Source organism: Saccopteryx leptura, chromosome 6, assembly GCF_036850995.1.
Source record: "Saccopteryx leptura isolate mSacLep1 chromosome 6, mSacLep1_pri_phased_curated, whole genome shotgun sequence".
Lineage (NCBI taxonomy): Eukaryota > Metazoa > Chordata > Mammalia > Chiroptera > Emballonuridae > Saccopteryx > Saccopteryx leptura.
The window spans coordinates 92,581,234-92,594,940 of NC_089508.1; the positions used below are offsets into that span (position 1 = coordinate 92,581,234).

Consider the following 13,707-nt stretch of genomic DNA (forward strand, 5'->3'; position numbering starts at 1 on the left):
CGGACTGGGATGCGGAGGACCCAGGTTCAAAACCCCAAGGTTGCCAGCTTGAGCAAAGCTCACCAGCTTGGACCCAAGGTCGCTGGCTCAAGCAAGGGGTTACTCGGTCTGCTGAAGGTCCGCGGTCAAGGCACATATGAGAAAGCAATCAGTGAACAACTAAGGTGTCGCAACAAAAAACTGATGATTGATGCTTCTCATCTCTCTCCATTCCTGTCTTTCTCTCCCTATCTATCCCTCTCTCTGTCCCTGAAAAATAAATAAATAAACAAACATAAGCTTCCACCTGACTAAACCAGGTCAAGCCTGCTTTGCTTTTGTTGTCCATTTCTAACTGTTTCTTTCTAAGATATGTATTTGGTCTCCCTTTTCATGGTGTAGATTCCCTGAGGACAGGAGTCCTTCAGCAAAGAGCTTTTAAATTTCCTTCCCAACCCTAAGCACAGTGTCCTGCACACAGGGGTCCCTCAAGAAAGGCTGCCGACTTTACATATTCATCTGTAATCTGGCATTGGGACAGTAAATAAAGAGATTAGAATGATCAGGAGAAAGCACTGAGATCAGATTTGGAGGGACTGTATTTTTGAAAATATAGCATGGTGATTTCCTTAAGTCTAAATTCCTGAAAACAATATAACCTGCTAAAGAACTTAATCCAACTGATTAAAATAATTATGAACATTTTATATAGCAGAACTTTAATTATGTTTCCTGGAGTAAAAATCCAGGCGCCCACACTGCCTTCAGGGCTTGTCATCTGACTTTCTCTAGGAAGCAGTGACACTGGGCAGAGCCTCGTGGTGCTATGGGTCCCATGGAAACCAAATACAGACTAGGGCTTGGAAAAGACCAAATCCAGTGGGGAATGTTGGCAGAGACCCCAGGAATGTAGAGCTCTCCCTTGTAGAGATTATGAGTAATTTAAAAACATATAAAATCTCCTCCTGCATCTCCTAGTTTAAGATATGGACACAATACAAGTAAGATGCAAGGAGCTTCCCTAGGGTTGGGGCAAGAGGGCAATAGGAGCCCAAAATCTGGGGTCTTCAGAGCCCTGAGGTCAGCATGGGAGGACTGAATTTGCTAACAGGCAAGGCATGCTCTACTTCCTGTGGAAAATGGTTTCTCTTCCCCTTTGTCAAGCAAGTGAGGAAGAGAAGTCATTTAAGGCCAGAATTGGGAAATCTCACCCAATTGGGCATGTACACATCCAAAGACAGTGTGAGGGGGTGTGTACATGCAAGGGGTGGAAATTTGGGCAGGGCCTCATGGTTTCAATGACACTCACCTTTGCAGATTTGTACAATCCCCATGATGATGATCAGGGCCAGGGCCAGGAGCTTCCCAGCTGTGAAAATGTCTTGAACTCGGGTGGCCCACCGCACACTGGAGCAATTGACCCATGTGAGGAGCACTGAAATAAAAGACCCCCAAACATACTCTCAGGGGCAATATTGAGGCTGCAGGATGCCCTCTTCACAGATGCAGAAATGCTCCTTGCTCATGGAATTGTAGCAGATGAGCCAAATACCCTACAGGCTCAGTCCCAGTGACCAGAAACTTTGGCTAGGTTCATGGGTTATGAATGGGGATTACAGGCCACAAATTAGGGCTTGTTCAGAACATGCCTTGCCCAGGGCTAGAAGCCAGAAGTAGGCACGGAAGTGTGGGCACTGGCTTAGGGGGGAAAATCAGCAGTTGATCAGGACACAAGTGTGGGTTTTGTTTTCAAGTCATTATATATTCAAGGGGCACCCTGAGCAGCTGGTGGGATCCTGAATGTCATCTTCTTGAGCCTGGTTTTGGGGCAACAGAGGTTTAGGGAAATCTTTTGTTACTTAAGTTTATCGAGGTATAATACACATAGAATAAAATTCATTTTTAAGCACTCAATTTTTTTTTAGCAAGAGAGAGAAAAAGAGAGTGAGAGAGAGAGAGACAGGGACAGAAACAGGAAGGAAAAGAGATGAGAAGCATCAATTCTTCATTGCAGCACCTTAATTGTTCATTGATTGCTTTCTCATATGTGCAATGAGGGGGGGGAAACAGGGGGGGGTCCAGCCGAGGCAGTGACGCTTTGCTTAAGCCAGCGACCTTTGGGCTCAAGACAGTAACCCTGGGGTCATGTCTATGATTCCACACTCAGGCCAGTGACCCCACACTCAAGCTGGTGAGCCCAAGCTCAAGTTGGTGACTTGTGGTTTTGAACCTGGATCCTCAGAGTCCCAGGTCAACTCTCTATCCACTGGGCCACCACCTGGTCAGGCTCTAAGTATACAATTTGATGAGATTTGACAAATGTATTCAATTGTTTAATCACTAACACACCTGTATAGAACATTCTAACACTCTAAAAAGTTCTCTCATATGTTGTGTTTCTTTGATGTCAGTCCCCTTCCCCTACTGTCACATAAATGGAAGCATAAAATGTGTAGCCTTTTGTGTCTGGCTCCTTTCACTTAACATGATGTTTCTTTATGACCCATTTATGCTGCCACATATATTAGCAGTTTGTTCCTTTATATTGTTAGGTAGTATTCTGTTATATGAATGTATCAGTTTGATTTTCCATTTGGCAGCTGATGGACATTTGGGTTGCTCCCACTTTTGTGCTATTATGACTAAAGCTGCTATAAACACTTGCACAGAAGTCTTTGTGTAGATTGTAGAGGTATTTGAATGGGGTTTTTATTTCTCTCAAGTAAATACCCAGGAGTGAGATTCTGGGTTATATGATAAACGTGTAAGAAACTGCCAAAGTGTTTTCTAAAGTGGCTGTGTCATTTTGCATTCCCACCAGCAATGTGTGCAAGATCCTGATGCGCTGCATCTTCGCCAGCATTTGCTATGGTCGGCTTTAAAAGTCTGGCTGTTGCCCTGGCCAGTTGGCTCAGCGGTAGAGCGTCGGCCTAGCGTGTGGAGGACCCAGGTTCGATTCCCGGCCAGGGCACACAGGAGAAGCGCCCATTTGCTTCTCCACCCCTCCGCCGCGCCTTCTTCTCTGTCTCTCTCTTCCCCTCCAGCAGCCAAGGCTCCACTGGAGCAAAGATGGCCCGGGCGCTGGGGATGGCTCTGTGGCCTGTGCCTCAGGCGCTAGAGTGGCTCTGGTCGCAACATGGTGACGCCCAGGATGGGCAGAGCATCACCCCCTGGTGGGCAGAGCATCGCCCCATGGTGGGCGTGCCGGGTGGATCCCAGTCGGGCACATGCGGGAGTCTGTCTGACTGTCTCTCCCTGTTTCCAGCTTCAGAAAAATGCAAAAAAAAAAAAAAAAAAAAAGTCTGGCTGTTCTAACAGGTGAGAAGTGGCATTTCATTGTAGTTTTGATTTGCATTTGCCTAGTGACTAATGATGTTGAACATGTTTTCCTGTATTTATTTCTACCATTCCTTTATCTTTTTGGGTGGCATGGGGGCTTTTAATCTGCTTCTTTTCCTAGGAGTCAAAGGTGCTCAGAGAAGAGAGCTCAGAGGCTGAGTGCTAGGCTGGAGGGGCCCTCTGTTTTGCCATGACACTCCCCAAGGAACCCGTGGGAGCCCTGTGATACAGGACGAGGTGGTTAGGAAGTGCTTGAGAATAAAGGGAAAACAGTTAAAATCCTCTTGCTTCCCTTTCCCCTGAAACAGTGACCAGGATGACCCCTCGTTCTCCAAGGTACAAGCCATATGTGTAAATGAACAAGACTCTCTTTCCTCAAGCTGCTAACCAGGCCTCTGATTTTACTTCAACAGCTGATCAAGTTCTATCAATAGCTTATACTGAAACTGTGCATTTACTTTCCAAATATTTTCCAACCTTACTTGAATCTGAGAACATTTTGTCAGGGTAAGGACCTGACATGGTTATTCTTCTGTAACCTTCCACACAGTGCCATCACCTGGCAAAACTTCTTCTCATCTTTCAAGCTTCAGCTCAAATGTCACCTGTACTGTGAGACGTTATTATTTTACTTATTCCTGACAATATGCCTGCCAGGTAAGATTTATCAACTGCATTTTATAGTCAAGAAACAAAGTTTGTCCCCCCCTCTCCTCCCGGACCACTTTGTTTAGATCTAATCTTGGCACTTGCTTCTTTGTGATATAATGATTTGTTTCTTTTTTCTTTTCTTTTTTTTCCTGTCTCCTTGTAGACTAGAAGGGCAGGGACTGTGATTTTTCCATGTTTTTAATCCCAGGACATATCATTGGTGCCTGCAAATAATAGGTACTCAGCAAATATTTGATACTTGAATAAAGAAAATGCTCCAATTCGTTAGCCCTCCATCTCATCTCAGTCTACATATTTCACAATGCACACCATTTGCCCTGTTCTCCAGGAAACTCATCAAAAGGAGACAAGAACATCAGATGGTTTCAGAGCCAAAAGAACAAAAGGAAATTTGATTTCAAAAGTACAAGCTTTTGACTCCTTGTAAAGGGGCTGTTATCCAGGATGGTGTCATATAAGGAGAATCAAAATATGTTGTAGGAGAAAAGATTTTTAAGTACCTGAACAGGGAGAACATTTTGTAAATATCCAAACTTCCAGATGTACAGAGACATCCTGATAAATACACATTTGGTTTATCTTACTCAACTCAATAAGGATTTCAGGATCACATGCCTGGTGACAATCCAACCCAAATCACTCTAGCAACTGGGTTTCTCCCTAGAGCTCTGAAGCATGTTAGGGACATGGTTGGGCCCCTAAGTCCCAGGAGTTCAGCAGACACAAGCTATTGCAGGGGTCGGAAACCCTTTTGGCTGAGAGAGCCATGAATACCACATATTTTAAAATGTAATTTGAGCCTGACCAGGTGGTGGCGCAGTGGATAGAGCGTCGAACTGGGATGCGGAAGGACCCAGGTTCGAGACCCTGAGGTCGCCAGCTTGAGTGCAGGCTCATCTGGTTTGAGCAAAAGCTCACCAGCTTGGTCCCAAGGTTGCTGGCTCGAGCAAGGGGTTACTCCAGTGGTCTCCAACCCCCAGGCCGCAGACCGTACCAGTCCATGGACCATTTGGTACTAGTCCGCAAAGAAAGAATAAATAACTTACATTATTTCTGTTTTATTTATATTTAAGTCTGAACGATGTTTTATTTAAAAAATTTACCAGATTCCCTCTGTTACATCTGTCTAAGACTCACTCTTGACACTTGTCTCGGTCACGTGATACATTTATCCATCACACCCTAAAGGCCGACCTGTGAAAATATTTTCTGACATTAAACCAGTCCATGGTCCAAAAAAGGTTGGGGACCACTGGGTTACTCGGTGTGCTGAAGGCCCGCGGTCAAGGTACATATGAGAAAGCAATCAATGAACAACTAAGGTGTCGCAACGAAAAACTGATGATTGATGCTTCTCATCTCTCTACGTTCCTGTCTGTCTGTCCCTATCTATCCCTCTCTCTGTCTCTGTAAAAAAAAAAAAATCAACCAAGGAATACATAAAAAAGTGAAACAATAAACTGATATCTCTCTCTCTCTCTCTCTCTCCCTTCCTGTCTCTCTAAAATTAATAAAGAGGCCCTGGCTGGTTGGCTCAGTGGTAGAGCGTTGGCCTGGCGTGCGGAAGTCCCGGGTTCGATTCCTGGCCAAGGCACACAGGAGAAGCGCCCATCTGCTTCTCCACCCCTTCCCCTCTCCTTCCTCTCTGTCTCTCTCTTCCCCTCCTGCAGCCAAGGCTCTATTGGAGCAAAGATGGCCCCGTTGCTGGGGATGGCTCCATGGCCTCTGCCTCAGACGCTAGAGTGGCTCTGGTCGCAACAGAGCGATGCCCGGGATGGGCAGAGCATCGCCCCCTGGTGGGCGTGCCGGGTGGATCCCAGTCGGGCGCATGAAGGAGTCTGACTGCTTCCCCGTTTCCAGCTTCAGAAAAATTAAAAAAAAAATAAATTAAAAAATAAAATTAATAAAGAAATTAAAAAATATATATATATATATATAAAATGTAATTCCATGAAAGCCATACAACAACCTGTGTATGTTATGCATTATCCAATAAAAATTTGTTGTAAAAAAAAAAAAAATTTGGTGTTGTCCTGGAGGACAGCTGTGATTGGCTCCAGCCATCCGCAACCATGAACATGAGCAGTAGGAAATGAATGGATTGTAATACATGAGAATGTTTTATATTTTTAACGTTATTATTTTTTTATTCAAGATTTGTCTGCGAGCCAGATGCAGCCATCAAAAGAGCCACATCTGGCTCGGGAGCCATAGGTTCCCAACCCCTGAGCTATAGTGACTAAAAGATAAGGGAGACTGACTTACGAAATGAAGGAAGATTTCACACAAAAGCCCTGTGGCTCAGGGATAGATAAGGATTAAAGAACAAGGAGCAGAGAAGAAAATTATCCTCTACCAAGGGAAGGAGAGGGAAGGCAGGGATGTGACTTGCCTCCAAGCAAGTGCTTGGAGGAAAATAAGGACAGAGCAGGACAACCAAGCAGGAGGGGAAATGTGGCCACTTTCCCGTGTGCTAGGATAGAAAACACAAAATCATCTCCTTGTCAAGGTAGCCAGAAAGACTCCTTCAAAAAAGGTCAGCTCCAGTGGTGCAGTGGATAGAGCACTGGATTGGGATGTGGAGGAGCCAGGTTCAAAACCCCAAGGTCGCCAGTTTGAGTGCAGGCTCATCTGGTTTGAGCAAGGCTCACCAGCTTAAACCCAAGGTCACTCCGTCTGTTGTAGCCCCATGGTCAAGGCTCATATGAGAAAGCAATCACTGAGAAACTAAGGTGCCGCAACAAAGAATTGATGCTTCTCATCTCTCTCCCTTCCAGTCCAGTCTGTCTGTTCCTCTCTCTGTCTTTCTCTGTCTCTGTCACACACACACACAAAAGTCAGCTCCACAGTGTCCTGGGCGAAGAATTGGCAATGTTTGAAGGGTGGGACATTGTTAACTAAACTTGAGGTATGTGTCTTCTGTCCTGCCTGAGCTTATCTCCACAGCTTCACAAGAATCTAGTCCTTGACTAATATTTAACCTTTCCCCTTTATAGGGACCTTTCAGAAATAAAAAGAGAAATTCTGAGAATGAGGTGGGGAAACAGGCTAATCTCCTGGGGACAATAGCATTTTCAAATGGCTGCAGGCCTTGTATGACCTTTCACCTGCAGTTAGGTGATCACAGCATGTGACAGAAGGAAAAGAGGGTACTTTCAGTCTCCTGGTACCACAGGGCAGCTTCGCTCACAGCAGGCTGAAACCTAAGCCTCCATCCAGAGAGGAAAGGTCAGTGAATGAAGGCAACACTTGCCAAGTGCTTGCCAAGCCTCTGCCCTGCTCAGGCATCCTGCCCCTGCCCATCTGCTGTCCAGCACCCATTTCTGTTGCTGAAGGCTATGTTCCCTCTCTCCCCAGTCTAACCTTGAATTCTGTATGCTTAAGGTACAGTGACCTCAGGGAAGCCACATGTTGTTTTTTGTTTGTTTTTTTGTATTTTTCTGAAGTTGGAAACAGGGAGGCAGTCAGACAGACTCCCGCATGCACCCAACCGGGATCCACCCGGCATGCCCACCAGGGGGCGATGCTCTGCCCATCTGGGGCGTTGCTCTATTGCAACCAGGGCCATTCTAGCGCCTGAGGCAGAGGCCATGGAGCCATCCTCAGTGCCCGGGCCAACTTTGCTCCAATGGAGCCTCGGCTGCGGGAGGGGAAGAGAGAGACAAAGTGGAGGGAGAGGAGGAGGGGTGGAGAAGCAGATGGGCGCTTCTCCTGTGTGCCCTGGCTGGGAATCGAACCCGGGACTCCTGCACGCCAGGCCAACGCTCTACTACTGAGCCAACCGGCCAGGGCCAGGGAAGCCACATGTTGAAGGGAACCAGTGACCACCACAGTTTGCAATGTGAGGGTTTTCACCCATCCATCTATCCATGCAGCTGTCATCTACAAAGGGCTAGGTACTCTAGTAAGTGGAGGAGTTAAAATAAGACTCAGGTCCCTGCCCTTAGGAAGCTGACATGTAAGAAGGGAGAGAGGTGAACTAAAAGATGAACACAAAACAGTGTGGTGATGGCAGAGCTCTTCAGTCTGATGGCAGAAGCCAGCAGACATCCAGGGGAATCAGAGATGCTTCCTATAGGAGCAGGAGACACTAGCAAAAGGGAGAATTTTATAATTTTGACCCAGCTGGACAAAATAATAAAAAGGCATAAAACTTTGGTTCTTGTCCATTGTAATCTGGTTGTGGGATGGTTGCTGCTTCTCTAAAGGCCTCACGGAAGCCCAGATTCATCTGTACTTCTTTAGGCCTTTTCTCCTTTATCTAGCTTTAAAAAAAAAAGGTAAAAAGACTATCAAGTTTCAAGAAGATGCTAAAGTCAGGGATTGTTTACTTAATCTGCACAGGTTGAAAAGCCTAATGTCAAGGTGACAGGAGACATATAAAAAATGAGGCAGGCAAGAGTAGTCCCCTCTTCCCCCCTCCCCCCTCTGTGCCCTACCCAGGGCCTCTCAACTGCCAAGTAATAGAGGCGAGTACACTGCTTCCAGTCTGTGGGAAAGCTGCAGGACTGGCAGAGAAGTGCAGCTGGATGACAGTGCTGATCCTGGAATGTGTCCACTGTGGAGGGTGTGGGTAAGCTCCTGCTTCTGGCAGGGAAGGCCTCTGAGCCCCATCTCAGCTCTGATCCTCAGACTCGGATCCCTGGGAAGGCATAGAAACCTCTCCTTTACTTCTTCCCTCTGACGATAACATCACAACTCATGGAGGTAGGCAGAAGAATGGCATCCCAAAAATGTCAACATGGTAATCTTGTGAATATGTTATCTTACAAGATACAAGAAATTCTGTAAATGTGACTAAATTAAGGATTTTCAGATGAGGAGATTATTTTGGATTATCTGAACAGACCCAAACCAATCATAAGAATCCTTTAAGAAGGAGACAGGAGGATCAGAGTTAGAAAAGAAGATGACCAAAACAGAGATCAAAGAGGAAGAAAGAAAGAATTGAAGAAGTCACCCTGATGGTTTTGCTGATATCTTGAATTTAGGATTTCTGACCTTCAGCACTCTAAGGATTAATCAGTCATTTTAAGCCACTAAGTTTGTGGTAAGTTGTTTCAGTCACAATAGGAAACTAATACAGGGCCAGACACCACACAGAAAGACCAGAAAGCAGGGTGCATATATAACCTTAAAGAGAAAAGCTTTTAAAGAGCAACCAGGCAGCACATACCAGGACCCCAAAGGAGTCCCTGTCCAAAGGCCTTGCAAAACACCAAGTGGCGGGAAGTGGGGAGGTTCTCTAAAAGGGGGCAATGATGCCTGACCTGTGGTGGCGCAGTGGATAAAGCGTCGACCTGGAAATGGTGAGGTCGCCGGTTCGAAACCCTGGGCTTGCCTGGTCAAGGCACATATGGGAGTTGATACTTCCTGCTCCTCCCCCCTTCTCTCTCTCTCTCTCCTCTCTCTCTCTCTGTCTCTCTCCTTTCTAAAATGAATAAATAAAATAAAAATAAAAGGGGGCAATGAAAGTGAGGTCAACAATGTGCTGATCTAGTTGGAAAATTTCCACACCACATGATAGCATCCCAATTCTTCCACACCCTGCTCCTGTCAGTGGTACCCGTGGTCACCGCCAACAGTGCCAGTTGGAGCTCTGAATCTGTTACCTGAAGATACTGGCCAGGTTGTTTTCTGGGCAGCAGAATGTAAGTTGCCAATGTGGCAAAAAGGGGTAGACTAAGATGGTTACTCCTCAGAAACCAAGAGAGTTGTGTCCATCACCCTCAGGGCTTTAGAAAATAATGTCCCACAGGCAGACTTGTCCCTCTGACTCGTGTCCTTTCCCCTGAGCCCTTGTCAATGTCACCATCACATGTCTCCTGGAATTCTGGGAACTCAATTTGAATTTCTCAGGAGTAGGATGGAGGAAACTTGGAAAGCCCTGCTTTCCTTTAGAGTTTCTAAAACCAGGCCTCTCCTCATCTTTTCAGAGAAAAACAGGAAGTAGAAAGGGTGAACACAGATGGTGAAGAAGAGAGAAGAGTGAGCATGAGAAACAGTATCAGGGAGAAAGGGGGAGAGGAGCGGGGAGAGAAAAAGCCGGAGGAGCAGAATAGAGAGAAGGGGCCAGGACAAAAAAAAAAAAAAAAAGATGGAATGTACTAAGCAGACGCTGCTGTAAAGGGAAGCTAGTGACACGACTTTGTACAAGTCCGAACATCCTGTTCCTTTCCAGAACTTCAAAACAAGCACCTTTCTGGGATGGAGCACCTCAACCCTCACAGACAGCCGTAAATTTCACCTGGTCACCTGCCTGCTGTGGTGTAGGTTTCTTTCTCACCTTTTACTGCGGCGTGCCCTTCTCTGCCTTCTGCCACGCTCTGATCAGCTTCCCCTGACTCCCTCCCTCTGAACCTGGAGCAAAAGGGTGAGGTGATGCCCCTCAGACCAGCCCTCCATTGCCAACGCTGGAGCAGCAGGTGAGTGCCCAGCCTGCTGGGGAGGTAGGGAAGGGGTGTGGCGACGCTCCGCTCTGTGATAGGCTGGACGGGACTCCTTGGCCAGCTCCCTTGCCAGTGGAAGGAACTGGGCACGTGTTTCTAATTATGGAAAGGCTGCCCCGGGTTGGCCTGCCTAACTGTTTCCAGATCTAGGAGGTAACCAGTACCGGATGCCAAAAGGCACTGATAGGCAAAGAAAACACGGAGCCTTGTTTGAGTTCTAACACATACAACCCAAGGCTCTGATAAGGTTCCAGTTCTGCCAAGCAGGCCAGCCTGAGCTCTTCCTCCTCAGAGAGGCTGGGGAAAATTGGGGTAGGACTGCCAACACAAGAGTCAGCTTCCTAGAATCCTTCCCTGTGTGCCCAGGGCTAAGACATTTTTCATATGGGGTGAGGAGCGGCTTTATAAAATCTCAAGTCTCTGCCTACCTAAAAACAAAGGTCGGTATTATTGTACGTGTAAATAACTTGACTGGTGAAAGACAAAAACATCAAAACAGGGAAAAATAATTAAAGTAGTCCTTTCATACACAGCTTCTTTTAGGTCCATAAATAGGCTTTGAAATAGATCTTGCCTACCACACTGCAGTAACATTTTGCCCTTCTCCTCCAGCCCTTTTCTAGAAGCACTGACACCATTTGAGAAGTCAGAGAAATCTCTTGAAGAAGGAGGTATGCTGAGCTTTCTGGAAGTTGCCTCTCTCCTCCAACCACAAACAAGCAGAGGAGGAGGGATGCAGAGACACAGTGTGTTGGGCAGATAAAATATATTATGCTCACTTTGTTAAAGATGGCGCTGCCCACGTGGAGGCCGTCACCCAGGTGATATTAATGTGTGTTGGGGGCAGGCTGTGGGCAGGCAGAATCCTTGTAGCCTGGGGCTTGGTTTGGGGATTAAGCCTTTCCCACCCTTTTTGATGTGAGGTGGTACAATCCCATCATAACTTCAGATAAGTGACTTTGTATTAGAGACTTCCCTATTTTGTATATTGGATTAAAGGTTTGGATTTCTACACTATAAAATGGGGGCAGAACAGGAGCTTGCTCTCTTGGTTCCTGAGATTAATATTAGAGGAGAGAGCAGAGAGGAGAGCAGAAAGAGGCCATGTGGAAGAGACCAGGAGAAGCAGCCAAGATGGCAGAGTGTTGAGTGAGAAGCCAGTTTGTGCAGAGTTTGTGCAGGGAGAAGAAAGGAGATGGGGAACATAGGTGAATAAGTCTGGTGAGCTAGAAACCTTTGATTCTAAGAAACTCGGATAAGTCAGTAGCTTTGTGAGCACTGAATGTGAGTGGGTTTTGGAGCCCAGTGTGTGTTTTTACTTGCCCGCCAGGTGCAAGCTAGGATTAAAAATTATGGCTCATCAGTTTTTGGCTCCATTGTTTCTTTACTGACTGTCCGAATCCAATGCGAACCTGCATGGGCCAGGCTGCTGTGATGGTGGCCCTGGCTACTGGCTTTACACAGTGGATCTTCTGGAAGTCCTGAATCACAAAGCTTTTCTTGGAACTTTCAGCTAGGTTGCCATCCCTGTCCCTTCCCTTTCTGGCTCTCTCTTCCCCTTCCTTTTATCCTAATCTCTCCAATGGCAAGTGCCAGTTGCTGGACCCGTAGTTTCTGCTGAATCACCATCCAGTACTTAGTACAGCCAAGAAGCCCAAACACCCAGCTCAGCATTTTCCAAGAGCTGAGTAGTTTTCTCTCCAGCATTAGCTAAACAAGGCTCCTGAACTGGAGTGGGGGAGAAGAGAAAAGCAGGATACCCGGAAAGCAGGGGAGGCCATGCCACCCTGAGGCACCTCATTTTAATCCTGTTCATTACTGTCCCAGCGCTGGCCTGAAGAATTCCTGTTACCTCATGCCCCAATTCTCAGGGCTGATGCCTCACAGATTCAGAGTAAGGGCGATGGGATGGGTTCTGAGGGGTCTGCACAGAACTTGGGAGGGCTAGCCTATCATTCTCAACCTTGGGGGAAAGGGAGTGGGAGTGTTGGTCTTGAAAGGTCTGGTTGGTTCTTGGACTAGAAGACTTGTGGGCTCTGTTAGTATGCACCAAAATCCACAGATGCTCAAGTCCCTTATGTGAAAATGATCTCTAAATATGGACTCATGCTGCAGAATTCCTGAGACTGGTCAGTGTGGAAGAAAAAAGGAATTCTGGGAAAGTAACCTCACAAGGTTATCTGATCATAAATTCCTAACTGGGCAGGTCATTATAAGTAGCCATGCCCCAGGCATATAACTTCTTTAGGAAGATTTATCTTTGCCTTAAGCAAGCCCTACCCATTGTTTCTGTGCATCTAGGTTAACATACTTTTGAAATGTCTCCTTTCAGAGAGAGAAAAACATCCATTGATTTGTTGCTCCACTTATGTATGCATTCACTTGTTTATTCTTGTATGTGCCTGACGGGAATCAAACTTGCAACCTTGGTGTATCAGGGCAATACTGTACCAACTGAGCTACCCAGCCACGAGTGAGCACATAATCTTAACTATCCTATAGTCAAAGAGAACTCATGCCTTGCTCTCTCCCACCTTCATTTAATCTTCCTTACATTCCCTCTTTAATCTCAAATGCATAAAAGAAATGGCCAACTGTTATTCTCAGAAGTATTTACCTCAGCCTTTTGAGATCATGCTTCTAGGTGCATCCTCTATTTAACTCAAATTTTTCTAAAAATTTTCTACAGGTTTAGACATTCTTACATCAACATCAGTTATAATCCAATTTCAAGGATTGCTAGTCCTCAAACTGCTAAACTCTCAAAACAAATCTTGTCCTCTTTTTTTTTCCCCCAAAGCTCCCAATACCACTAGGCCTCACTCCCATGAGCTTCTGATTTTGTGTTCCTGGGTATGTGATATAAATTTAGTGTGCCGCATTTACCCTTAAAAGTTTACCAGACACAATTAATGAGAGATTTTATAAATCAAAGGTGCTGGCTCCTGCTGATGGTGGTGGTAGGGAGGTAGGGTGATCCTTGAGTCAGCAACAAAAGGCCAGTGAAGAATTTAAGCTTCTAGGCTGGCTTGAGAAAGTCAGCAAGTTGTTTCCATACTGGTGGAAGCTGAACTCCAGGAAAACTCCATTTCAGGGAACCTCAATCTCATTCGTTATTTTCCCAAGCAGGGGTGGATACATTCCCAGGAATAAACTCCTCATTCCCTGATTTCCAGGCCTTGAGCTCTGTATACTATTTGAACAGAATTCCAGCCTGAGAGCAAAAACTGGAAACTAGAAGAGACACTGTGGGAATCTAAGAAAGAGA

At 46.0% G+C, this 13,707-nt stretch overlaps 1 protein-coding gene across 2 annotated transcripts in view; it reads right to left on the reverse strand.

The window, feature by feature from the left end:
• Positions 1-13,707, reverse strand: part of SLC7A8 (solute carrier family 7 member 8) — a 58,239-nt gene that overhangs the window by 16,290 nt on the left and 28,242 nt on the right. Inside the window, exons 1-2 of one of the 2 annotated variants that reach the window (XM_066387917.1) lie at positions 10,277-10,401; positions 1,289-1,414 (exon numbers count right to left, since the gene is read on the reverse strand). In XM_066387917.1, coding sequence (XP_066244014.1) covers positions 1,289-1,313 — 25 coding nt within the window. In that variant the 5' untranslated portion in view covers positions 1,314-1,414; positions 10,277-10,401. Of the gene's footprint in view, positions 1-1,288; positions 1,415-10,276; positions 10,402-13,707 lie in introns of those variants that run through there. The other variant, XM_066387916.1, reaches the window with a different exon arrangement.